General features: G+C 40.0%; 1 protein-coding gene across 8 annotated transcripts in view; it reads left to right on the forward strand.

The window, feature by feature from the left end:
- Nucleotides 1-1,206: 1,206 nt before the first annotated feature.
- Nucleotides 1,207-24,920, forward strand: part of BCAS3 (BCAS3 microtubule associated cell migration factor) — a 588,867-nt gene continuing 565,153 nt past the window's right edge. For all 8 annotated transcript variants that reach the window (XM_044248512.1, XM_044248515.1, XM_044248514.1 and 5 more), the window contains exons 1-4: nucleotides 1,207-1,278; nucleotides 2,681-2,768; nucleotides 5,295-5,349; nucleotides 11,971-12,046. In XM_044248512.1, coding sequence (XP_044104447.1) covers nucleotides 2,698-2,768; nucleotides 5,295-5,349; nucleotides 11,971-12,046 — 202 coding nt within the window. In that variant the 5' untranslated portion in view covers nucleotides 1,207-1,278; nucleotides 2,681-2,697. The remainder of the gene's footprint in view (nucleotides 1,279-2,680; nucleotides 2,769-5,294; nucleotides 5,350-11,970; nucleotides 12,047-24,920) is intronic.

The following is a 24,920-nucleotide window of genomic DNA, read 5'->3' on the forward strand; positions in this document are numbered from 1 at the left end:
GCGTCAAGAGCAAATGGATGGTTTCTTGGCTATATCTACAGCTATATCCGTATCTCTATTCTCTCTCTCTAGTACCCGATTAACTGCATATATTCGTTGAGGTAGTTTCTCTACTACATTCTCCATTGTGCTTAAAACCTCCTTAGAATTTTTTTTTGAAGATTTTATTTATTTATTTTACAGAGATCACAAGTAGTCAGAGAGGCAGGCAGAGAGAGAGAGGGGGAAGCAGGCTCCTGCTGAGCAGAGAGCCCGATGTGGGGCTCGATCCCAGGACCCCGAGATCATGACTTGAGCCGAAGGCAGAGGCTTAACCACTGACCCACCCAGGTGCCCCCCTCCTTAGAATTTTTAAAGCCGTTTCAGCCAATTTTTTACAAACCTCATGCCTATTAAAAAGTCATATCCTCATGGGACTGCCGTATTACTTTTGATAATACTTATGAAGTGCTTGAGACTTGCTGAACATTTGTTCAATAAATCAATAAATGTTATCATTATTATAAAAGAATGTAGCTGACGCAATATCTCTAATGAAATCGCGATCTCTTCCATAGGGGAGATGGAAAGAAATAAAGGAGTCAGGCGGGCTCCACCAACCTCGTTCAAATTCACAGGATCAGCGGCCGCACCCCTCATTTAGATCAATAACTCCTTGGCTCTAGAGCTGCCCACCTCGCAAGCCGGCCTAGGCTCCCGGAAGATAAACACATCGAAAAGGGCGGGGCAGGAGGCGGGTTCGGAATGGGTGAATGGCCAGCAGAAAGTGATTGGCAGCTGCCATGTCCACGTGCTTTGAGCTTCGAACTAGCTGTCGCGAGAATTCGATGTAAACAGACCGGTCCCCCGACCTCAGGCTCCCAGCCCGAGACGCTCAGCTGAAGTGCAAAGGAGCCTGCGGCATGATTCTTTTTGATAAAGCCACGTAGGTGTGCTGTCTGCAAAGAAAAACAGACGTGCTTGTAACTCTCCTTACCTGCCTGCGTTCACAACCGAACCTGACCCCTCGGCATCACCCGAACTTACATACTGTTTTGTTGTCCATGGAGCCCCAGCGGATTGGATAAATTCAGGAGGCGGGTCCGCCTCTTTTCTACTTGCTGGTTGGCGAAACTGACCTCCAAGGGCGGTGCCCGGCGGTAGTCAGTTTCCTTCTGGGATTGGCTAGCAAAGTAGTTCCGCTGAGGCGTGGTAGGAAGTGGTAGCCGTCAATCACAAGGGGAGACTCCAAACAGTGAGCCTTGAGCTGGAGAACAGCGTTTACCGGCGGGGCGGCCGGTGAGAGGGCTGGTGGGGCTGTGGCTTTGGGGAGGCTTGGAGAGGACGAGGGGCAAGCAGCGTGAGCGGAGAGGGCTTGGCTGGCAGAGATTCGACGAGGGAGAGCTAGCGAGAATGGAGGGGGAGGGGAGGAAGGGCAAGGGGCCAGAGGGCGGCGGGGGGCAGCGGTGGCTCCGCGTTGGAGGTTAAGTGGGTAGAGCTGTGTTAGTGTGTCTCAGGAGAGTGGGGCCTGAGGGGCTGGCGAGGGTCGTCCTCAGGACAGAGGCCCATAAAGGACATTTCTTGGGAGGCTTCGGGACATAAAGGGTGGAATGGAAATGAGAGGGTTGAGGAGCTGGTGGTGAATATACCTGGGCCAGGTGGGGCAAAGGGTGTTTTTGTAGTAGCAGATGAGACTCCACAGTTTGGGAATTTTCAAATACGGTGACAGAACCCTCCCTTTTTAGAAGTGATGGTTTTAGGGGCTTTCAGGATTAATTCCTGGCTGTGGACTTTCCTGAGTCCTGAAAGAGATGGTTAATATTGCTGTCATTCCTTTTTTAACCTTAAGCAAGTACACTCCATACTCTTAAAACCTCCCAAGTGATTCAGATGCTTATTGGACATCCAGGGGTCAGGATTCAGTGATGTGACAGGAGAGGATAAGGGGCTTCTAATGTCATATAAGTTTTTATTAATTATTTAGGCTCTGGTGTTTAGGTTACAGTAGCAGGGGGTTGACAAATATGGTTTAAAAACTCGTTAGATTATGACCATGCAGTCCTTCTTTTTTTTTTTTTTTGGTAGCTATAATTGGCATATAGCATTATATTAGTTCTAGGTGTAAAACATAATGTTTTGATATTTGTACATATTGTGCAATGATCACCACTATAAGTCTAGTTAACATTTATCACTATACATAGTTACAGTATGCAGTCTTGCTACTAGTTTTCCAACAGTCTTAGTTGGAAGGTTTCAATTATTTCACTGTTCCATTTGGTCTCGAAGTATTGTGCCATGTGTGTTTTCACTATTTCAGGATTTTAGTACATTCTCTAATTTTGGCTCACAGAGATAGCACATTTGTTTTTATTAAGAGATCTTGTGCTAGACTCTCCATCCCTTACCTTTCTAGATTATGTTAACAGAGGATCAGAAGGTCCAGAAAGAAAGAGTCTTAACTTCTTCTGTGGTTCTAAGGCTTAGTCCAAATAAAAAAAATTCATGATAATTAGAAAACTTCTTTATCTACTTCCTCTCCTAATATCTACCCTTTTTCATGTAATGGGGCTTGCTGGGAAGGTTTCCTACATTTTAGGCATTTTCCATAAGGGATCTCAAGTGGGCAACCATAAACCCTCACTCCTACCCACAACAATAATAATCCATTTTTTTTTCTGTCTCTTTGTGCTGGAAACAGGTTTAGCGAATGAAGCTATGGCTACAGATTCTCCCCGAAGACCCAGTCGTTGTACTGGTGGAGTTGTGGTCCGCCCCCAGGCTGTCACGTAAGCAAATTTCAGATAAGCCTAAAAGCTAAAGAAACTTTGCTCAGAATAGTAACTAATATTCAGGTTTCCTTTTTGAACATCTATTTAATTTTACCTTTACAGGATGATAAATATTGCCAGGACCAAATAAAAGGAGTAATTGGAGGATCAAGTGAATGTTATTCACATTTATAGAGTACATCAAAAGCACTATGCTAAATCCTAAGGAGTAATGTTTTTTTAAACTCCAGTTTCAAAAATTCCTGGCTCATTAATTAGATCGATTCAGTGGATCAGTACCATTGTTTAAAAAACGAAATGGCATATTATAGAAAATATAGTTGGGAGTATTCTTTTGTGACACACACTATTCATATGAACGTATGTTGACCAGATGCTGTTGTAAAATGTATCTCTTATCTAGGTCTTAGTCAGAAGGTTTCAAAGTCAGTGTCATAAAGAACATTCTATATTTTAAGCATTTTTTGCCAAAGCCTGCTTATACTTTCTAGGAGCTTATGATCTAATGTGGTTTTAAGAGATGTATACTTGAAATCACTATAATCAATAAAAAAGTATCAGCAAAGCGTGAGAATTGGGAGGAAATATTTTGGTGGGAGTATTTAGTGGGGATATTTTAGTATTTTAGATCCTAAAGAGTTTTATTAAGAAGCTAACATAATGTGCTTTAAAGGCTGAGTAGAGTTTGGGCAATTAGAATCAAAGGAACATTTTAGACAAAGGGAATAAGGTGAGCAGATGTAGGTAGGGCAAGCTCTTTTTATAAATGAAATATAGGGAAGTTGACCTATATAAAGTGGGTTAGGGTGGACAGTGAAGATCCTTCAGTATCTACGTAAGGAGGTGAAACTTTTCTACCTTTTAAAATGTTCATAAGGGAATTGTAGCATTTTATATTATTCCCTTGGGCAGTTTGGCATGTTACATAAAGATTGCCCTCTCAGACTAAGAAAGGTATATGTATAATACAGTATCTTACTATAATACTTCTGTTTTTTTTTTCCTCTTGCATTTCCCTGGGCTATACTTCTTTGCTAACTGTGGACCATGGCAACAAGTTAAATATTTTACTAGCTATGAGTTAGGTACTCTTTCAGTCTTTATTTTACAGGTGAAGAAACCAAAGCAGGGAGAAATTAAGTAAATTATCTTCAGGAAAAGCCAAGAAGGGGAACCTGGATCAAACCCAGGCAGTTTGTCCCCAGAGTCTATGCATTTAGGCAGTATTCTATGTTGTCTCACCATATGGTATCCAACTTATATTGATTTTTATTATTCAATACATAATTTTAGTGTTTTTAAAAAAATCTTTTATATATTTGTATTCTTTTAACAAATAATGCTCGAGCATCTACTCCATGCCTGAAGTACGGGCTTGTAGATTCTGGAGGTAGAAGGTAAACATGAGAGTTGGAGTCCTTTCTGTAGGACAGTTTACATTCTAGTGGGGGAAACAGTATATAAGAAAAGTGATTACAGACTCTGATCAGTGCCTGGTGTGCTATGATACAGAATGATAGTGAGGAGTCTAACTTCAGGCTCTCAGGAAAGTCCTTTCTGAGGAGGTAACGCTTAAGCTGGAGAAATGAAAGGGATGGAAAAGCATGGAAAGGAATCTAGGCAGAAAGAAAGCTGGCGTAAAGGTCTTGACTGAAAGAGCTTGGTGTATTCTAGGAATGGAAGTTGCAGATGATGGAAGCAGAGTGAGGAGAGTGGCAAAAAAATGAGCGGGGAGAGGCAGGCCTAATCAAATTGTTGTGTGCGTGTTTTTTGTTTTTATTCGGCCTAATCAGTTTTTGTAGCTTTTGGAGGCATATTGCTTTTTTATTGGATTTAGAATAACTCATAGGAGTTTCTTCAAATGTAATTTTTCACATGAAATGAAATGAATTTGATTTGGTATTTTGAAGAATTTTTTTCCCACTTGCTGACATCCATATGCTTCCATTTAAAATCTCTCAGTGACCTTAACAGTATCATTTTTCTTAACTTTTATGTGTTTTAATATTTTCCCATGTCTTGTCTATGCAAAAATTCTTTTTTTTTTGGACTTCTTAGTATCTCCTAATACCTGCCCTGCACCTGCAGCAAAATGCAGATTGATTTTGCTATATACAGGTAAGGGAGTAGGTGCATAACCAATTTAAAGAGAAGGTCACTAAGTACTGAGCCATCAGCCACAGTTCTTCTTGCTCTGACTGGGGGATTCTTTTGCTTTGACTCAAGAGGAAGATCCTGTCTTAGCCTTGTGTCATCACTCCTTCAAATACAAGTTAGAATCTGTATGTCAAATTAAGAGAGCATGACTTTTAAGAAGAGATGCTGTTTAAAAAGATTAATATCTCATCTGCATTTTATTTAATAACATTATACAAAGAAACTGGAAAGCAAGTTAACAGAATTATTAGTTGATGAGATATTTTTAAATATTGTGAGTAACTTTCTTAAGGCTTAGAGAAAGAGCTTTTCCATGTTTTGTTTTAAGATGTCAGGATCAATTTTATCCATTTCACCTTTTTTCAGGGAGCAGTCCTACATGGAAAGTGTTGTGACTTTTCTACAGGACGTTGTACCACAGGTAAGTAAGTAAGAAATATAGTAGGTTTTACCATTGGCCAGGGAGATTCTGAAATGTTCTCTTTCCTAAGCTTGACACTGGTATCATGAACTTCAGAAAGATTTTTAACGTTTTAACATCCTGAGCATTGGTAGGGTAGAACTATACATGTTAGTATTACAAGTGCCTTAGTTTTGCATTGTTTGTGGCACAATTATTATTCCTCAAGACTTGATCTCCTAAGAGGAATCAAGGTGAGATGTTAGTTGAGAGCTGGGACTCAGGAATCTCTAGTTGGGTTCTATTTCCAGAATCTTCCTCTTGCCCTAGTTAAATGTTGCCTGTCTGAAATGATCAAAGCAAAGTCTATACTTTGCATTTCATTAACTAGAAATTATATTGGCTAAATACTATACTGAGCACAAATCTACATGTCTTTCATGGTGAGCAGTATCTTTATGCCAAGTGGGATATGCTTTGTTACTCTAACTTACCAGAGAAGTTGTCTCTATATAAACGTAAGAATAAAGAATGAGAGCAACCCTCCTGGGGTCATACCTAGTGCACTGTTGCCCAGATTTAACATGAGTATCACTTGGCACATGTGTTAAAAATAATCGTTTCCAGGCCCCGTCCCAGAGAGTTTGACTCAGTGGAATCGAGGTGGCATCCAGTAACTTGTGTGTGTGTGTAGTGAGAGCCTCTGGGGATTCTTGTGAAACAGTGGCCATGGGAAGCTCTGTTCTGTGGGACTACTGAAAGGAAAGGTATTTTCTGCTTATGGGGATGTCAGTGTTTCCTGACTGCCAGGCTATTTGTAACCACGCGGTTGAAAAAAGGAATTCGTAGATCCAGTGTCCCAGCCTTATGACAGCAATTTAGAAAAGTCTAAAATCTAGATTTCAGTTATATTATGTAAGTTGTATTTATCAAACAAGGGAAAGTATCAGGGAATGTTGATACTCCTTTATGATGTTCATGGAAATGGGTCACAATGACAAGGTCCTTGGGCATGTAAAGGATAATAAATGCTTTCCTATTTTGAGGAACTTGGTTACTAAAGGAAGTCAAATTGCTGAAACAAGCAGAGCTTACAGCAGCATTTCAGTAAGTGTTATACATTATAGTATAGACCTAATATGTACTTGCTAAGAGAATGCGTAGCAAAGAAAGAGTGAAAGAGTCAAATTCTCTCTTTTTTTTAAAAGAATTTATTTATTTATTTGACAGAGAGAGATCACAAGTAGGCAGAGAGGCAGGCAGACAGAGAGGAGGAAGCAGACTCCCCACTGAGCAGAGCGCCCGATGTGGGGCTCGATCCCAGGATCCTGAGACCATAACCTAAGCTGAAGGCAGAGACTTAACCTGAGCCATCCAGGTGCCCCGAAAGAGTCAAATTCTAAAGGACATTGGAAATAGCAGTTGAAATGAATGGAAAGGTTAGGTATTGGAAGGAGCTGGTTAGCCGGGTATGGTAGGCAACAGAGTTGCTGTCCAAGAGCATCTTGGATTGTGCTTGGAATGGCAGTTCTAGAGAGTAGCCTGGGGCTGAAATCCAAACTGGTGTCTCCAATCTGCTCTTTCTCTTAAGCCCTGAGCCCTGGCATGAGGTTGGTTCCAAGAAAAGGGCATTTAAAAATTTTTATAATTTGCTTACTCCTAGAGTGCCTTTTTATCACATTTTTACAAAGGCACCTTTTGTGTTAGTGGAAACCCTGCGTGGCAAACAGTTTTTATTGGTGGGAGGAGAGAGGCTGTGGTCAGAGGCTTTGAGGGAATGGCTAGAGAGTTTGCTGGAGAAACAAGAATACCAGATTGACTAATAGATGGGAAATAGGGGACTGTTAAAATTGATAGGGTAAAAATGCTGAGAGGTAGAGGATTAATTTAGAAAAAAAAGATTGATTTAGTTTTTTGAGCATTAGACATTTGGAAGGAGATAATCTCTGTAATTGCTTATGAAGATTTGGATCAGAGTAGCAACTATGGAAGTGAAGTTGTAGTCCTAGATTTAAGGATTAGAATATTCATTCAAGAAATGTATGTTATGCAGGTCATTATATTCTGTTTACCCTGGAAATAAAGCAAAAATTCAGGCAACAGACATTTACTTGAGCATCCACTATGGGTTGGGCACTGGGTTAAGTTGAAGGGATACCTGATTCCTTTCTGTAAGGCTTCATGGTCTTGTGCAGCAGTTAGCAAACTTTCTGTGAAGGGCCAGATAAGCTTTGCAGTTCATATAATACATGTTGCAACTACTTGACACTGCTTTTTATGTAAAGGAAAGTCATGGCTCTATTAAAATAAAACTTGATTTGGGATGCCTAGGTGGCTCAGTGGGTTAAGTGTCTGTCTTCAGCTCAGGTCATGATCTCGGGGTCCTGGGATTGAGCCCCGCATCGGGCTCCCTCTCCCATTCTCCTTGTGTTCCTTCTCTTGCTATCTCTCTCTCTGTCAAATATAATAAAATCTTTAAAAATAAAATAAAACTTTATTTATATACACAGGTGGTGGGCCAGATTTGGTGACCTATGGCCTCTTTTTTTTTTTTTGCAACCTTTAATCCAGAATCTCCCAGTGGTACTTTGTAGTCAGGTATTTGGAAAATTATATTTTTTGCTGATGTTGTGTTCCAACGCCTATTCTGGAAATCTTCAAATTCCAGGAGGCTAGGAATTGTCTTCTGAGTTCCCAAATACCCAGAAAAGGGAGAAAATGTGTTGTTAGACTGGTGTCCGCTTCTTAAGCTATTATAGATAGAGTGAATTCCCATTGTATTTAACAGGTGTTATTGATGGCTGTAGATGCTCTTAGCTGTGCTCTTTGATCTAATAATTTTACTTCTGCAAATCTTTTAAATAATAATTCAGCAAGGAAGAAAGGTAAAGCTCAGAACTTTTCAGTGTATGTGTGTCAAAAGTCTGCATTTTCAGTATAAAAAATTGTAGCCAGCCCAGATGTCAATAGAAGTCAAGCAAATTATGGTATGTGATCCCTATAGAATGATTTGCTATAACTAGAAATTATGCTTCTTGACACAAAGGGTGTTATTTTCCATACCATGAAAAAAATGAAATACATAAACAAAACATGTAAATATAGCATATCTACAACGATCGTGTCTTTAAAGTTCAACGTAAAAAAATAAAGTTCAGGGGGCGCCTGGGTGGCTCAGTGGGTTAAAGCCTCTGCCTTCAGCCTGGGCCATGATCTCAGGGTCCTGAGATTGAGCCCCACATCAGGCTCTCTGCTCAGCAGGGAGCCTGCTTCCCTTCCTCTCTCTCTGCCTACTTGTGAAGTCTCTCTGTCAAATAAATAAATAAAATATTAAAAAAATAAAGTTCAGCAATAACTTTATGCTTATGAAAGTGTGTATGTGTTAGAAACCTGTTATATTCTAAACCTTACATATATCCTTTTTAGGAATAAAAGGACAAATAAATAAATAAATCCTGTCAATAATGGGGTGGAAGTTTTGATTCTAAGAGGGCTAAAGTAGTTGGATGTTGGTTGAAGAAGGAAGGCTAATGATTGGGACTGGAATGTGGGGGAAACCTTCAGGGTAGTAGTACACTGACCTCTGTTAAGATACCAAATGAAAGCTGGATGGGCACTGGTGAGTATGTGCCTCACTGAGAATAAAATACCCACATGTGCCTTCTCCATGGGAACGTTCAGGAAGGCACACATGAAACAGTGCTCAGCTGCCTCAGTCAGCTTCACAGAATCTTCTCAAGAAGGCTTAGTAGAGAACACAAAGGAAAGAAGAAAACTTGAAGACAAGGCAAAAGCATACAAGGCTTGTTTTGAAAGTCTTGTTTTCCCCGAAAGGGAAAAAAAAAGAAGTTCAAGAATCCCAGTGTAGTGAAAGACCTCATTCAACTTTGTTTTGTTCAGCATATCGCTCAGAAATCAAAGGAGAGCATCCTGCAAATGTTGCAAAGGAATTGGGAGAATGTTGACTAATGCCACAGGTGATAAGCAGCCTTATAATCTGCTATACTGAAGAAAACTTTGAAAAATGTTACTGCTTTACCAGATTAAAGGAGAGCATGATGTGGGGGAAAAATTGCTTAAATGCACTGTGCTATTCAAGATTGGATGCTGGAACAGAGAAAGGACATTAGTGGAAAAACTGATGAAATCCAAATAAAGTCTGAGGCTTAATTAATAGTAATACATCAATATCAGTGACATGGTTTTGACAAATGTACCATAGCAAGGTCAGGTTTGGTTAGATAGTTAACATTAGGGGAAGCTGGCTGAGGGGTATCTGAGAACTCTGTACTATATTTAATAATCTAAAATTATTCCAAAACATAAAGCTTATTTTTCATTTATTTTTTTAAAGATTTTATTTATTTGAGAGAGAGAGCGCACTTGAGTGAGAGTGGTCACACAAGCAGGGGTGGGTGTTGGGGGCATGAGTGGAGGGAAGAGGGAGAGGGAGAAGCATATTTCTCACTGAGCAGGGAGCCTGATGCAGGGCTCAATCCCAGGACTGTGGATTGAGATTATGACCTGATCCTAAGGCAGAAGCTTAACTGACTGAGCCACCCATGTGTCCCTAAAGTTTATTTTTAAAAAAGATTTTATTTATTTGAGAGAGAGCCAATGGGAGAGAGAGAGAGAGTGGGCACAAGCAGAGGGGAAGGATAGAGGAAGAGGGAGAAGCAGACTCCCCATCCAGCAGGGAGCCAGGACCCTGAGATCATGACCTGAGCCAAAGGCAGACCCTTAATGGACTGAGCTGCCCAGGTGCCCTCCTGAAGTTTATTTTTAAAAGTATTTTCAAGGTTGAAAAGACCAAGCCCAAAGAAGAGGAAGGAAATGAGGATGAGGTGGCCGAAGATAAAGTTGATGAATTAGTTGGTTCTAGCGTAGAACCTAAACCTAAAATAAAATAACCTAGGCTTTCCTCTTCAAAGGAATTGACTGCCCTATATACATCTCACCTTTTTTTAAAAAAGACAATAAAATTGTAAGGATTTGTAAGATAATTTCCATTGTATAGTAAATCTATTAAAGTAGTTGTCTTTTAGTAGTATTTTCATTGTAGATGAGTTTCAGTTATACAAGTTAATAGCTTCTATGATACAGTACAGGGGCTGTAAATTGGCACGGAAATTGAAAGCAGGTTATGCATAATACAAATTATATGTGGGATGGTAGTTTTTATATGCTTTTGGATAGCTTATGTTAAAGCATTGTTTTGTGAACTGAGTACAACTTTATAATTTTAAATATTGCAGGTCTATATTGACATTCTATTTTTTTTTTAAGATTTTATTTATTTATTTGAGAGACAGAGATCACAAGTAGGCAGAGAGGCAGGCAGAGAGAGAGAGGGGGAAGCAGGCTCCCTGCTGAACAGAGAGCCTGATGTGGGGCTGGATCCCAGGATCCTGGAATCATGACCTGAGCAGAAGGCAAAGGCTTAACCCACTGAGCCACCCAGGTACCCCTATTTTGACATTCTAAATGCTTATAAATATATACAATCTTTGAAACTTTTATTTTTTTTATTTTTTATTTTTTTAAAGATTTTATTTTTTTATTTATTTGCCAGAGACAGAGGGAGAGAGAGCGAGCGAGCACAGGCAGACAAAGAGGCAGGCAGAGGTAGAGGGAGAAGCAGGCTCCCTGCCGAGCAAGGAGCCCGATGTGGGACTCGATCCCAGGACCCTGGGATCATGACCTGAGCCGAAGGCAGCTGCTTAACCAACTGAGCCACCCAGGCGTCCCCAATCTTTGAAACTTTTAAATAGAAACATTTGCTTTATGAAAAAATGACTCCCTTTGAATACTGATGGATATCATTGACACTTTTCCTATGATTTTGTGGCAGTTGATGCTTATCTTTGTGAACCCTGCAGGCCTGCAGAAACCAGGTAATAGGTTGAGTCTAGAAGCCAGACAAAAGTCTGAAAAAGTAATACTGTACTTTTTTTCCCCCACCCCCAACTCTGGCCTTTGTCTTCCACCTGAAACTGAAGGCAAGTTGGAAGAAATATTTTTGAAAATTCTAGGTAGTGTGTAATTACCTGATCATAAACAGCTGGGGCTAAATAGATACATGTGGTAGTTTTGTTTCTTTTTCTTTTTTTTTTAGATTTTATTCATTTATTTGACAGAGATCACAAGTAGGCAGAGGCAGGCAGAGAGAGAGAGAGAGAGAGGAGGAAGCAGGCTCCCTGCTGAGCAGAGAGCCCGATGCGGGACTCAATCCCAGGACCCTGAGATCATGACCTGAGCCAAAGGCAGCGGCTTAAGCCACTGAGCCACCCAGGCACCCGGTAGTTTTATTCCTTAAGCCTTCTTATTTGTTGGCTAATGTAGGGGATGATTTACTTGAGTTCCTTTGCATTATAGTGATACTTCCTAGTAGGCTGTGATTATTTTATTTTAGGTTTCTGCAATTCCTTAGTAAGTTAAATTCCTTTAACCAAGATTATCAGACTCCTGGATAACTTTCTTTAGTAGTAAAATTGTTACAAAATGTGTTGGTTCCCAAGATGTTGGATTGGTGGAATTGGAGAGGGGTAAGTTTGGCTTTATTTAAGTTGCTTTTTGTCTTGAACATCAGTAATATTAGAGCTGTAAAAAATTTTTATTCATACATTTCTGTTTACTCTGCAGGCTTACAGTGGAACACCTCTAACAGAAGAAAAGGAGAAGATAGTCTGGGTCAGATTTGAAAATGCAGATTTAAATGGTATGGTTTTACTTTTTTGGGGACATATAAATTAAATGTTTGTTTGAGGTTGACCTCATTCCAAAACGAGAACTCTTACTTTAGTCAGATTACTTTCTCTTACAGTAACTTTTTAGTTTTCAAAATAAATTCATTTTTAATTTAAAAAGTAACATAATCACACTATAGAAAGTTCATTAGAACTGATATTGTGTAAGTCTGGAAGTAACAGTTACATATAGTGGCTAACTTTAAACTTTAGGACATAAAGATTTCTTAGAAAAGAAGGTATTAATTCAAATTTGATCAGATGTTATAGGATATACCTACATAATTATCATTACTGTTGATTGTCTTAGTCTTTAGTTAATTTTTCCTAAATAGAATTTATGTCTGGATTTTTTTTTCCCCAAATACATTCCTAGATTCCATTTCATGGCCTCTTCATGCTCCGTTTTGCAAGGTGTCTGCCCCTTGTCAGTTTCCCAGGGTACCTAGTCTGTTTTCTTCTGCTGAGTTTGGGAGGCACTGGTGAGAAATTGAATGAGAGGATGGAAGAAAGGGAAGAGTACTCACACCTCTCCTCTCTCTGTTAGTGGCTGCATTTCCTTTGTGGTTCTGGCTTCTTCTAGGTAGCTCTACTGTTGTTCTAGCTTCTGCCAGGTGACCCAGCATCCTGCACTCCTGTGTCTCCCTAGCCTAAGCATGGTCATGGCTTTCTGCTGCTGCCAGTGAAATAGGTAGCCTCATTCCTTTTTTGGTCTCTCAGCTATTCCATCATGTGTGTAACCATTTATCTTCATTAAATCCCAATTATGAACACATCGAGTTGTTTTCCTTTGTTAGCTGGATTTTGGCAGATATCATACTCTTGAGTCTTCATCTCCTCTAACAGTTTAAAAATGTAGTGCTGTATATATATATAGATTTTAAAGTTACTATCCAGGAGAGAGAGGTTAAGTTGCACTTCTGCAAACTGGCTTCTTTTGAATTTTGGATTCTTTATTAATGGTTCACTCAAATAATGGCAACTTGTTGGGCCCTCTTTGTTTTTTTGTTTTTTTTTTTTTTTTTAAAGATTTTATTTATTTATTTGACAGAGAGAGATCACAAGTAGACAGAGAGGCGGGCAGAGAGAGAGATGGAGGGAAGCAGGCTCCCTGCTGAGCAGAGAGCCCGATGCGGGACTCGATCCCAGGACCCTGAGATCATGACCTGAGCTGAAGGCAGTGGCTTAACCCACTGAGCCACCCAGGCACCCCTGTTGGGCCCTCTTTGTGAGAAATAAATATTCATTTATTTATTTAATAAATTTATTTATTTAATAAATATTAAATATTAAATAAATAATACATATTAAATAAATAAACACAAATATTCATTTGTGTGGGTGATCGTTTATGATACATAACGTTTCCTAATGTGTGTCTCTTTGAAAGCTTATAGTTTTAAGTTTTTTCTTTTTATGATCGTTAAACTGCCTTGTTTACTCGTGTATTTTTCCTCCTTTTTCCCTTTCCCTCCTTTTTTATCACCTTTTTTTTTTTTTTTTTTTTAAAGATTTTATTTATTTATTTGAGAGAGAGAGAGTGTGAGAGAGAGAATGAGCGAGGAGAAGGTCAGAGAGCGAAGCAGACTCCCCATGGAGCTGGGAGCCTGATGTGGGACTCGATCCCGGGACTCCAGGATCACGCCCTGAGCCGAAGGCAGTCGTCCAACCAACTGCGCCACCCAGGCGTCCCTTTATCACCTTTTTTTAAAAAAAGATTTTATTTATTTATTTGACACAGAGAGAGAGATCACAAGTAGGTAGAGAGGCAGGCAGAGAGAGAGGGGGAAGCAGGATTCCCGCTGAGCCGAGAGCCCGATGTGGGTTCGATCCTATGAGATCATGACCTGAGCTGAAGGCAGAGGCTTTAACCCACTGAACCACCCAGGTGCCCCATTTTTCAAGTTTTTATTTATTTATTTGTTTATTATTATTTTTAAAAAGATTTTTATTTATTTATTTGACCGAGGGAGATCACAAGTAGGCAGAGAGGCAGGCAGAGAGAGAGAGAGAGAGGGAGAGAGGGAAGCAGGCTCCCTGCTGAGCAGAGAGCCCGATGTGAGACTCGATCCCAGGACCCCGGAATCATGACCTGAGCTGAAGGCAGAGGCTTAACCCACTGAGCCACCCAGGCACCCCTCAGGTTTTTATTTAAATTCTAGTTAGTTGACATAATAGTGTAATAATATTGGTTTCAGGAGGAAAATTTAGTGATTCAACATTTACATATAATACCTTAGTGCTCAACACAAGTGCCCTCCTTAATATTCATCACCGCGTTAGCCCATTCCCGCTCACCTCCCGGCATCAACCCTCAGTTTGTTCTTGTAGTTAAGATTCTCTTGTGATTTGCCTCCCTCTTTTTTTTACCCCCTTCCCCTTTGTTCAGGTTTTGTTTCTTAAATTCCACATATGAGTGCAATCATATTTGTCTTTCTCTGACTGATTTATTTCAATTGGTGTAATACACTCTAGCTCCATCCACATTGTTGCAAATGGCAAGATTTTATTTTTGATGCTTGAGTAATATTCGTGTGTGTGTGTGTGTGTGTGTGTGTGTGTGTACACATCACATCATCTTTATCCATTCATCAGTTGATGGACATTTGAGCTCTTTCCATAATTTGGCTATTATTGATACTGCTGCTATAAACATCATGGTGCAAGTGCCCCTTCAAATCAGTATTTTTGTGTTTTTTGGGTAAATACCTAGTGCAGTTGCTGGGTTGTAGAGTAGTTCTATTTTTAACTTTCTGAGGAAACTTCATACTGTTTTCCTGCACCAGCTTTCGTTCCTACCAACAGTGCAGGAGGGTTCCCCTTTCTCCACATCCTCACCAACATCTGTTGTTTCCTGTGTTAATTTTAGCCATTCTGACAGGTGTGAGGTGGTATCTCACTGTAGTTTTTATTTGTATTTCCTTGATACCAAGTGATGTTGAGCATTTTTCAAGATTGCTTTGGCTATTTGGGGTCTTTTCTGGTTCCATACCAATTTTAGGATTGTTCTAGCTCTCTGAAAAATGCTGTTGGTATTATGATAGAGATTGCCTTAAATGTGTAGATTGCTTTGGGTAGTATAGACTTTTAACAATATTTGTCCTTCTAATCTGTGAGCATGAATGTCTTTTCGTTTCCTTGTGTCATCTTTAGTTTCTTTCGTAATTGTTTCATGGTTTTCAGAGTACAGAGCTTTTACCTCTTTGGTTAGGTTTATTCCTAGGTGCAATTGTAAATAGGATTGATTCCATAATTTCTCTTTCTGCTGCTTCATTATTGGTGTATAGAAATGCAACAGGGGCACCTTGGCGACTCAGTTGGTTAAGCCTCTGCTTTCGGCTCAGGTCATGAGTTCCGAGTTGGGCTTTCTGCTCAGCAGGGAGTCTGCTTCTTTCTTTTTCTCTCCCTCTGCCCCTCCACACTGCTCATTCTCTCAAATAAATGAATAGAATCTTAAAAAAAAGAGAAATGCAACAGATTTCTGTATATTGATTTTGTAGCCTATGACTTTGCTGAATTTGTGTATTAGTTCCAGCAATTTTTTGGGTGGAGTCTTTTGGGTTTTCTGGGTAGGGTATCATGTCATCTGTGAATAGTGAAAGTTTGACTTTTTCCTTGCTGCTTTGGATGTCTTTTTTTTTTTTTTTGGATGTCTTTTAATTCTTTTTGTTGTCTGTTTGCTGAGGCTAGGAGTTCCCGTATAATGATAAATAACAGCAGTGGGAGTGAGCATCCCTGTCTTATTCCTGACTAGAGAGGAAAAGCTCTCAGTGTTTCTCCATTGAGGATGATATTAACTCTGGGTCTCTTGTGTATAACCTTTGTGATGTTGAGGTACGTTCTATCTATCCCTACTTTGTTGCGAATGGATTTTATCAAGAATGGATGCTTCATTTTGTCAGATGCTTTTTCTGCCTCTAATGAGAGGATCATATGGTTCTTATCCTTTCTTTTATGAATGTGTGGTATATCACTTTGGTTGAATTGCAAATATTGAACTGCCCTTGCAGCCCAGGAATAAATCCCACTTGATTGTGGTAAATAATTCTTTTGATGTACTGTTGGATCCTATTGGTTAGTACTTTGGTGAGAATTTTGGCATCCATGTCCATCAGGGATATTTGTAATTCTCCTTTTTGGTGAGGTCTTTGTCTGGTTTTGCTGGCTTTGTAGAAAGGGTTTGGAAGTTTTCCTTCCATTTCTATTTTTTGGAGTAGTTTGAAAAGAACAGGTAGTAACACTTTAAATGTTTGGTAGAATTCCCTTGGGAAGCCATCTGGCCCTGGACTTTTGTTTATTGGGAAATTTTTGGTTATTATTTCAATTTCTTTGCTGGTTATGGCTGTATTCAAATTTTCTATTTCTTCCTATTTCAGTTTTGGTAGTTTATATGTTTCTAGGGATTTAACAATTTCTTCCACATTGCCCAGTTTTTGGCATATAATTTTTCATAATATCGTCTTATAATTGTTTGTATTTCTATGGTGTTGGCTGTGATCGCTCCTCTTTAATTAATTATTTTATTTATTTGGGTCCTTTCTCTTTTCTTTTTGGTAAGTCTGGGTAGGGGTTTATCAGTTTTATTAATTCTTTGAAAGAATCAAGTCCTAGTTTCATTGATCTGTTGTACTGTTTTTTTTTTGTTTGTTTGTTTGTTTCTATATCATTTTTTCTGTTCTAATCTGTATTATTTCCCTTCTTTTAATGGCTTTAGGCTTTATTTGCTGTTCTTTTTCTAGCTCCTTTAGGCATAAGGTTAGGTTGTGTATTTGAGACTTTTCTTGTTTCTTGAGTCAGGCCTGTATTGCTATGTACTTCCCTTTTATGACTGCTTTTGCTGCATCCTATTTGAGACTTTTCTTGTTTCTTGAGTCAGGCCTGTATTGCTATGTACTTCCCTTTTATGACTGCTTTTGCTGCATCCTAAAGGTTTTAGACTGACATGTTTTCATTTTCATTTGTTCCCACATTTTTTTTTTTTAATTTCTTCTTTGACTTCCTGGTTAACCTGCTCATTCTTTAGTAGGATGTTCTTTAATCTCCATGCATTTATGGTCTTTCCGCATTTTTACTTGTGGTTGACTTCAAGTTTCATAGTATTGTGGTCTGAAAATATGCATGGTATGATCTCAGTCTTTTTGTACTTGTTGAGGCCTGATTTGTGACCCATTATGTGTTCTATTCTGGAGAATGTTTCAAATGCATTTGAAAAGAATGTGTATTCTGTTGTTTTAGGATGAAATCTTCTGAATATATTTGTTAAGTCCATCTGGTCCAGTGTGTCATTCAAAGCCATTGTTGCCTTGTTGATTTTCTGCTTAGATGATTTGTTTATTGTTGTAATTTGGGTGTTAAATTCCCCTAGTATTATTGTATTATTATCAAGGAGTTTTTTTTATGTTTGTTATTAATTGATTTGTATACATGGGTGCTCCCAAGTTGGGGGGCACAAATATTTGCAATTGTTAGTTCTTCTTATTGGATAGACCTCTTTATTATGGTATAGTGCCCTTCTTCATCTCTCCTTACAGTCTGGTTTAAAGTTTGTTTGATATAAATATTGCTAATCTGGCTTTCTTTTGATGTTCATTAGCATGATAAACGGTTCTCCATCCCCTCACTTTGTTTTTTTAAGTAAGCTTCTCACCCAACATGGGGCTTGAAATCACAGCCCCCAGATTAGGAGTTGCATGTTTCACCAACCAAGCCTGCCAGTCGCCTCATCCTCCCCAGCCTTGCTTTCAGTCTTCAGGTGTCTTTAGATCTAAAATGAATCCCTTGGAGGCAGCTTATAGATGGGTCTTATTTTTTTATTCATTCTGATAGCCTGTGTCTTTTGATTGGAGCATTTAGTCCAGTTACGTTCAGTGATTTTTTTTTTTTTCTCAGTGATGATTGAGAGATATGAATTTTGGTGCTATTGTATTACATGTAAAGTCAGTGTTTCTGGAGATTTTCTTTGCTCCTTTCTAGTCTTTGTTGCTTTTGGACTTTCTTTCCCACTAAAGAGTCTCCTTTAATATTTCTTTTAGGGCTGGCTTAGTAGTCATGAGGTCCTTTAGTTTTTATTTATCTGGAAAACTCTTTATCTCTCCTTCTGTTCTTTTTTTTTTTTTTTTAAAGATTTTATTTTTATTTATTTATTTGACAGAGAGAAATCACAAGTAGATGGAGAGGCAGGCAGAGAGAGAGAGAGGGAAGCAGGCTCCCTGCTGAGCAGAGAGCCCGATGCGGGACTCGATCCCAGGACCCTGAGATCATGACCTGAGCCGAAGGCAGTGGCTTAACCCACTGAGCCACCCAGGCGCCCCTCTCCTTCTGTTCTGAATGACAGCCTTGCCAGATTAAATATTCTTGGCTGCATATTTTTCCCATTCAGCACGTTGACTATAATATCATGCCACTCTCTTCTGGCCTGCCAAGCTTCTGTGGAGAAATCTGCTAACCTTGTTTTCTCTTGTAGGTTAGGGATTTATTTTCCCTTGCTGCTTTCAGGATTCTTTTCTTGTCTCTCTATTTTGCAGATTTTACTATGAGATTTTACTGGATTTGGATTTGGATGTCTGTTTCCTTCTCCAGATTAGGGAGGGTTTTGGCGATAATTTTCACTAATAAACCTTCTACCCCATTTTCCCTTTTCCCTTTCTTCTTCTGGGACTCCTATGATATGAATGTTACTGTGCTTTAGAGAGTTGCTGAGTTCCCCAAGTCCGAATTTGTGATCCACTATTTTTCTTTCTCTCTTCTTTTCAGCTTAATTCAGCTTAATTGTTTTTAATCTGTATCACTTATGAGTTCCTTTGCTTCTTCCATCCTTGTGGTCATTATATCCAGTCAGTTTTGTATCTTGGTTATAGCATTTTTTATTTTGGCCTATCTAGTTTTTAGGTCTTTTATCTCTGTGGTGAAGGACTCCCTGGTGTCTTCTGTGCTTTTCTCAAGTCCAGCTAGTATCCTTATGATTGCTGTTTTAAATTCTGGTTCAGAAATATTACTTGTATCTGTTTTGATTAAATCCCTGGCTGTGATCTCTTATTCTTTCTTTCGGAATGAATTTCTTTGTCTTGGCATTTTGTCTAGGGCTCTCTCTTCTTTGTGTTAGGAAAGCCTGTTATGTTTCCTACTCATATTAAGAGGTCTGATACTCTCCAGGGCCTGGCGCTTCAGGAATTGTTTCTGGTTACTCTGCTGTTGTATTTGGCTGCTCTTTCCTCCGTGTCAGTCCAATGTAGAATTTCTCTTTGCCTGCAGTTGGGAATGTTTGGATCTTGTCCACTGTATGGTGAGTTTTAACTAAGTGCGTTTCAGTCTGCTTGTTAAAAGAGGCTAGATCCATGAGAGACTATGGACTCTGAAAAACAGTCTGAGGGGTTTGAAGTGGCGGGGGGGTGGGAGGTTGGGGTACCAGGTGGTGGGTATTATAGAGGGCACGGCTTGCATGGAGCACTGGGTGTGGTGAAAAAATAATGAATACTGTTTTTCTGAAAATAAATAAATTGGAAAAAAAAAAAAGAGGCTAGATCCTATTTCCTCTAGAGCTGAAGCTTTGTAGTGCTCCATCGTCAGTAGACTTGGTGCGTTTTGGGGGTTTGAGCTGGTCTTCTGGGGGGAGGGGCCTGCTGGTGCTCTGATTCTCAGGCACACTTGTCTTAGTAAAGAAGCACCTGTAGAGCGCAGGGGTCGGGGTTTGGTGTAAGTGACTCAAGCCTCTGCTGTGGGCGCCGCGCTCCTCATTGAAGTCCATTCCTGCTGAGGGACAGGGATAAAAACGGCATCAGCTGACTCTCTTGTCCTTGGAGAGGGGAGTTTGCACATGCTACTATTCAGGAAGCCCTCACAGACGTGTGAACAATCTCCCCTCTTGTGTCCCCAGCTTCTGTCCGATCCCTGTCTTCATCCTGTCTGTGTTCCAGCCATCTGCTCACTTGGTGCTGCAGTGCTCCTGTGTTTTAGCTCAAGCCCACTGGCTGGGTTTCAAAACTCCAAAGTTTAGGGATCTGGTGCTACACAGACCCATGCTGTTCCTTTGGGTGAAGGTCTTGCCACACGGTGGGTAGTGCTGGTTTGTTCCAGAAGGACAATAGCACGAATGTGCCTAGGCTTGGGGTTTGTGACAAAATGTAACTGAGAGCTGGCGTCCAGGTGAGCTGCCCTCAGCAGCTGTTTCTTCTCCTCCTATGCTAATGAACTGGCAGCTCAGTGGCACTCAGTGGCTCTTTTGTCCCCACAGGAGGTGCCACCTCTCCCAGATACACTCCAGGCAGGGGAACTGTTTCTTCCAGTGTGACCCAGGGAATCCTCATACCATGCTGTCTGCTCCTGGGCTTCTGCCTTCTTTCTCCACACGTGCACCTTTGTGCCCTCCAGGCTCCACCTGGAGGTGGTGCAGTCTACTAAAACTTAAGACTTTGAGCTCCACTGCTTGTAAAAACTCGAAATAATCAGCCCCTCCTGTTTCGCCTCAGTGGGGAAGTGTTTTCTTGTGCAATGTCCTGAGCTCTGTTCTCTTTCTCTCTGTTTCTCTCTCTCCCTCTGTCTCTCTCTCTCTCCCTCCTCTCTGCAGCACCAGGATTCTTTTCTCCCCCAAATGACATTTCTGCACCTCTCACCTTCCACGACGTGGCCTTTTTTCTCCCTCTAGTTGTACAGTGTTCTCTCAGCCCTTGGATCGATTTCCTGGGTATTCAAGGGACGAGGCAAGTGTAGAGTCCTCCTCCTCTCCTTTTCCCTCTTTATTAATAACTAGGCAACTATTCATCTTTTGTTTTCTATCATCTTTTCCTCTTGAATTTAGACTCTTTTTTCTTTTCTGGAAGTATATTTTTTGCTTTGTGCAGTCAGAGAGTATTAGAGAATTTTTTTTTTTTAAGATTTTATTGTAAAGTAATTCTACATCCAATTTGGGGCTTAAATCCACAAGAGTTGAGATCAAGAGTTGTATGGTCCACTGACTGAGCCAGCCCGGTGCCCTCTTAAAGAGCTTTCTTTCTTTCTTTTTTTTTTTTTTAAAGATTTTATTTATTTATTTGACAGAGAGAGATCACAAGTAGATGGAGAGGCAGGCAGAGAGAGAGAGAGGGAAGCAGGCTCCCCGCTGAGCAGAGAGCCTGATGCGGGACTCAATCCCAGGACCCTGAGATCATGACCTGAGCCGAAGGCAGCGGCTTAACCTACTGAGCCACCCAGGTGCCCTTAAAGAGCTTTCTTGATTTAATAACAAAGTAAATATGGTCATGGTCTTGGAAATACTAGTACAGATAGTAACAAAAGCTTGTTTTACAACATACGCAAAATGTTAAAAATAATTTTTAAGGGCATAGAGGTTCATATCAGCAGCAAAAAAGAAAATTTTTTTAATACTACAAAACATTTAGAAAATTTCTTCAAAATAATCTTAAGCATGATTTTCTGTTTGTTGTTGTTATTGTTTTTTTAACAGTAAGACTTGTTGGCATAATATTTCATAAAGCCTTTGCTTTACTGGAGTAAAATGCATCTGGAAATGTAGATTGATCCTTCTTGAAAATTATTTTAGTCTGTGTGTGCTATTGAACTTTTAGTGGTTGTTTTGTTTTATTTTATTTCCTCAAAGATTTTATTTATGTAATTGACAGGGAGAGAGGCTGCTAGAGAAGGAACACAAGTATGGGGAGTGGGAGAGGGAGAAGCAGGCTTCCTGCTGAGCAGGGAGCCCGATGTGGGCCTCAACTCCAGGACCCTGGGATCATGACCTGAGCCGAAAGCAGACGCTTAATGTCTGAGCCACTCAGGCACACTGTAGTGGTTTTAAATGTAGTATCCCATATCCCAGTTGATTTATTAAGCTTTTAAATGTATAAATTTTCCTCAAATACTTTAGCACACTCACATGTCCTTTGGTCTTTCTTTTCTGTATCATATTGATATGGTATGAAATTTTGGCCCAGGTTTTTAATGGATATACTTTTTATTATCTCTGACCCTAGGAGTATGTGTGTACACTTGTTAGGTTTTAAGACAATAGTAGTCTCTTATAGCATTTCTTGAATTTGTCTATATGTGTCCTTTCCTTTCCTTCCCTTCTCCTCCCTACTTCTCTCCCTCCTTTCCTCCCTTCTTTTCTTTCCTCTTCCTTTTCTTTTTTCTTTTCCTTCTTTCTTTCTTTCATCTGAGTGAGAGAGAGATATTGATTGAGCATGAGCAGGGCGAGGAAAGGGGAGGGAGAGAGAGAACCTCAAGCAGATTCTGTGCTTAGTTCAGAGACTGACGCAGGGCTTGATCTCATGACCCTGAGATCATGACCTGAGCTGAAACCAATAATGAAACGCTTAACCAACTGCACCACCCAGACATCCCTATTTGTCTTCTTTCTTCAAGCATTTTTTTTTTAAGGTTCTTTTTGCAGCAAACCTGAGGTGTTTACAGTTGAAAGAAAATTTGACTGTGGAAAAGCAGGAAAGTAGGGTTGATTGGCTCCAATTCTAGCATCTCATTGAAGAAGGCCAACAACGGCTAAGTTTTCCCTTGCATTGGACTTTCTTGATCAGCCAGTCTGCCCTTCCCTGGTGCCTGGTACACCCCGGGTGCAATTCCTTCTTCACTGCCTTTTGTCTTTCATGATACCCTAGGGGAGCTAGCCGAGGGGATTCTTCTGGTCCCAGCCAGGCTAATTTAGCAGCTTACAGAATTCTTCAGAGAGCAGCTGTGGGTACCTGGAGATGGTATTAGGTATTTAGGCTTCTCTTTGCTGGACCTGGACTTTTTCTGGCAGAACAATCTTAGAAGTTTATTAGCTGTCTGTAGATTTAAGTTCTTTTATATTTTTAATGAAACTCTGTTAGCTATTAGTTAATTTAAAAGTTGCAGTGTTTGAATTGAAAACTCTGCTCTGGTGATTGCTTTCTATTCTTTCCAACAGACCTGGGAACTCTGCTTTTTTTGCTTGGAATGATAGAGTGATAACAGCTGGCCCCTTGCCTCCAGGCTGCAACCCATTTGATTATGGCTTATCGTGGTTGGGGGTTGACTAGGCAATGGCTAACAGAAGATAATTCTAAGGGAACTGTCTTCTTGGACTTCTCCAATCCTGGGCTCTCTTAGGTATCTCCATTCTTTTTTTTTTTTTTTAAGATTTTATTTATTTATTTGACAGAGAGAGATCACAAGTAGACAGAGAGGCAGGCAGAGAGAGAGGGAAGCAGGCTCCCTGTGGAGCAAAGAGCCCAATTCGGGACTCCATCCCAGGACCCTGAGATCATGACCTGAGCCGAAGGCAGCAGCTTAACCCACTGAGCCACTCAGGTGCCCAGGTATCTCCATTCTTAATCATTGTACTGACTTTGGTTTGGTGATAGGTGGAGAGTCCTGTTTTTGGAACTCATTCGTGAGTGGAACTCATGTAGTTCCTTCATGTCATTGTCACTGTTCTCTTTCTGCTTCCAGGCAGTCTGACTTATACCTAAACTTGTTTCTCTTGAGGCTCCATACTGAAAAAGATATAAGGAGTAGCCAAAGCAGCTTAATACCCTGATGTTTCTGTCAGATTCCTTAAAGGTGAGCATATAGTTTTGAGTCCCAGAACACATCATGTTAACTAGCTGGTTTGCTACCTTAAAACAAGAACTGCCAACCTTCTAGACTGTGAGGGAAAATTCCTACCACCCCCTCACCGCTGGCCCATCCTGACTCAATCAATTCTATATATATAATCAATTCTAATATAAAAGTACTAGTATAGTACTATGTTACATATGTTATATTGTATATTATATATACTATGCTATAGTGTAGTACTCACTAAGGTATCTATTTTTATATTCAACAGACTTTTTTTTTTTAGTTGCAAGTTGGTTTAAAAAAATAAAAATAATTTTTATTGTGGTAAAATACATATAACATAAAATTCACCTTTTTACCCATTTTTAAGTGTATAGTTAGGTAGTGTTAAGTACATTCACATTGCTATGCAGATAATGTCTGGAACTTTTCATCTTGTAAAACTGAAACTCTGTAGCCATTATACAGTAGTTCCACATTCTCTCCTTCCCACTGACCCTTGGTACCCACCATTCTACTTTCTGGCTCTATGAATTTGATTACTCAAGGTACTTCATAAGTGGTATCGTATAGCAATTGTCTTTATGTGACTGGCTTATTTCACTTAGCATGTCAGGGTTCATCCATATGTAGCATGGGTTGGAATTTTCCTTTCAAGCCTATATAATATTCCATTGTATGTGTATATCACATTTTATTTATTTCTTCATTGATTGTCATTTGGGTTGCTTCCACCTTTTGGCTTTGTGAATAATGCTTCTATTAATATTATTGTATAAATATCTCTTTGAGTTTCTGTTTTTGATTCTTTCCGAGAATATATCCATAAGTGGAATTGTTGTCTCGTGTGTTAATTCTTTTTTTTTTTTTTTAAGATTTTATTTATTTGAGAGACAGAGCTCACAAGTAGGCAGAGAGGCAGGCAGAGAGAGGGTGAAGCAGGCTCCCTGCTGAGCAGAGAGCCTGATGAGGGGCTCGATCCCAGGATCCTGGGATCATGACCTGAGCTGAAGGCAGAGGCTTTAGCCCACTGAGCCACCCAGGTGCCCCTCATGTGTTAATTCTGTCTTTATTTTTGAGGAAATTCCATACTGTTTACATATAGGAATTTTTTTTTTAAAGATTTTAATTATTTATTTGATAGAGATCACAAGTAGGCAGAGAGACAGGCAGAGAGAGACAGAGGGAACAGGCTCCCCACTGAGCAGAGAGCCTGATGCGGGCTCGATCCCAGGACTCTGAGAACATGATCTGAGCTGAAGGCAGAGGCTTTAACCCACTGAGCCATCCAGGCGCCCCAAGGAATTGTTT

This window comes from Neovison vison, chromosome 5 (genome assembly GCF_020171115.1).
Source record: "Neovison vison isolate M4711 chromosome 5, ASM_NN_V1, whole genome shotgun sequence".
Classification (NCBI taxonomy): Eukaryota; Metazoa; Chordata; class Mammalia; order Carnivora; family Mustelidae; genus Neogale; species Neogale vison.